At 65.8% G+C, this 567-nt stretch overlaps 1 protein-coding gene across 1 annotated transcript in view; it reads right to left on the reverse strand.

Moving 5' to 3' along the window:
- LOC104166007 (sodium-dependent phosphate transport protein 2A-like) overlaps nt 1-567 on the reverse strand; it is a gene marked incomplete at its 3' end in the record, with an annotated part of 2,200 nt that overhangs the window by 1,239 nt on the left and 394 nt on the right. Inside the window, 1 exon segment of the mRNA XM_009705795.1 lies at nt 1-104. This exon segment is cut by the window's left edge and continues 43 nt beyond it. Coding sequence (XP_009704097.1) covers nt 1-104 — 104 coding nt within the window.

Here is a 567-nt window from a genome sequence, read left to right on the forward strand (position 1 = left end):
GAGCACGTCCAGGGAGCACACGAAGAGGTACAGGAACCCAAACATCAGGGGCACCTTGAGAAGGGAGACACAGATGGACTGGACTCTGGTCCAGCACCCCAGCTCTGCGCAAGACAAGAGAGAGCATTAAACGCCGGCCGCGGCACAGCCCTGGCTCCCCAAACTCCCACAGCCCTACACCATCCTCCCGTGCCCCCGGCGGGACAGGGTTTGTGTCCCCAGCCGTGCCACCACTCCCTGGGTCCCCTCCATCTCCTCCCACCCTGGAGCACCTTGTGCCGACTGCCCTTGCAGCACCCCGGGGAGCTGAGGGTCTCCCCTCCAGCAGGCAGCCCGCTGTGCTGGGGGAGCGCCTGGGGTGCCAGCATGAGGACTGGCACCACGGGGCAGTGAGGAGGAATTGCTGCCAGTCCTAGGGACAAAGCTGGGGCTCTCCTGGCACCCCACAGTCCTGGCACTCCAAGGCCCCCTTGGGTGCCTCTGGCAGGTCTCTGGGGTGCTCCCCAACCCGAGTGCTGTGTGCCCACTGCCGAGGGGGTCTCACCTGGCTTCTGCAGCTCATCCAAG

The sequence above is a fragment of the Cariama cristata genome, unplaced genomic scaffold (assembly GCF_000690535.1).
Source record: "Cariama cristata isolate BGI_N322 unplaced genomic scaffold, ASM69053v1 scaffold26968, whole genome shotgun sequence".
Classification (NCBI taxonomy): Eukaryota; Metazoa; Chordata; class Aves; order Cariamiformes; family Cariamidae; genus Cariama; species Cariama cristata.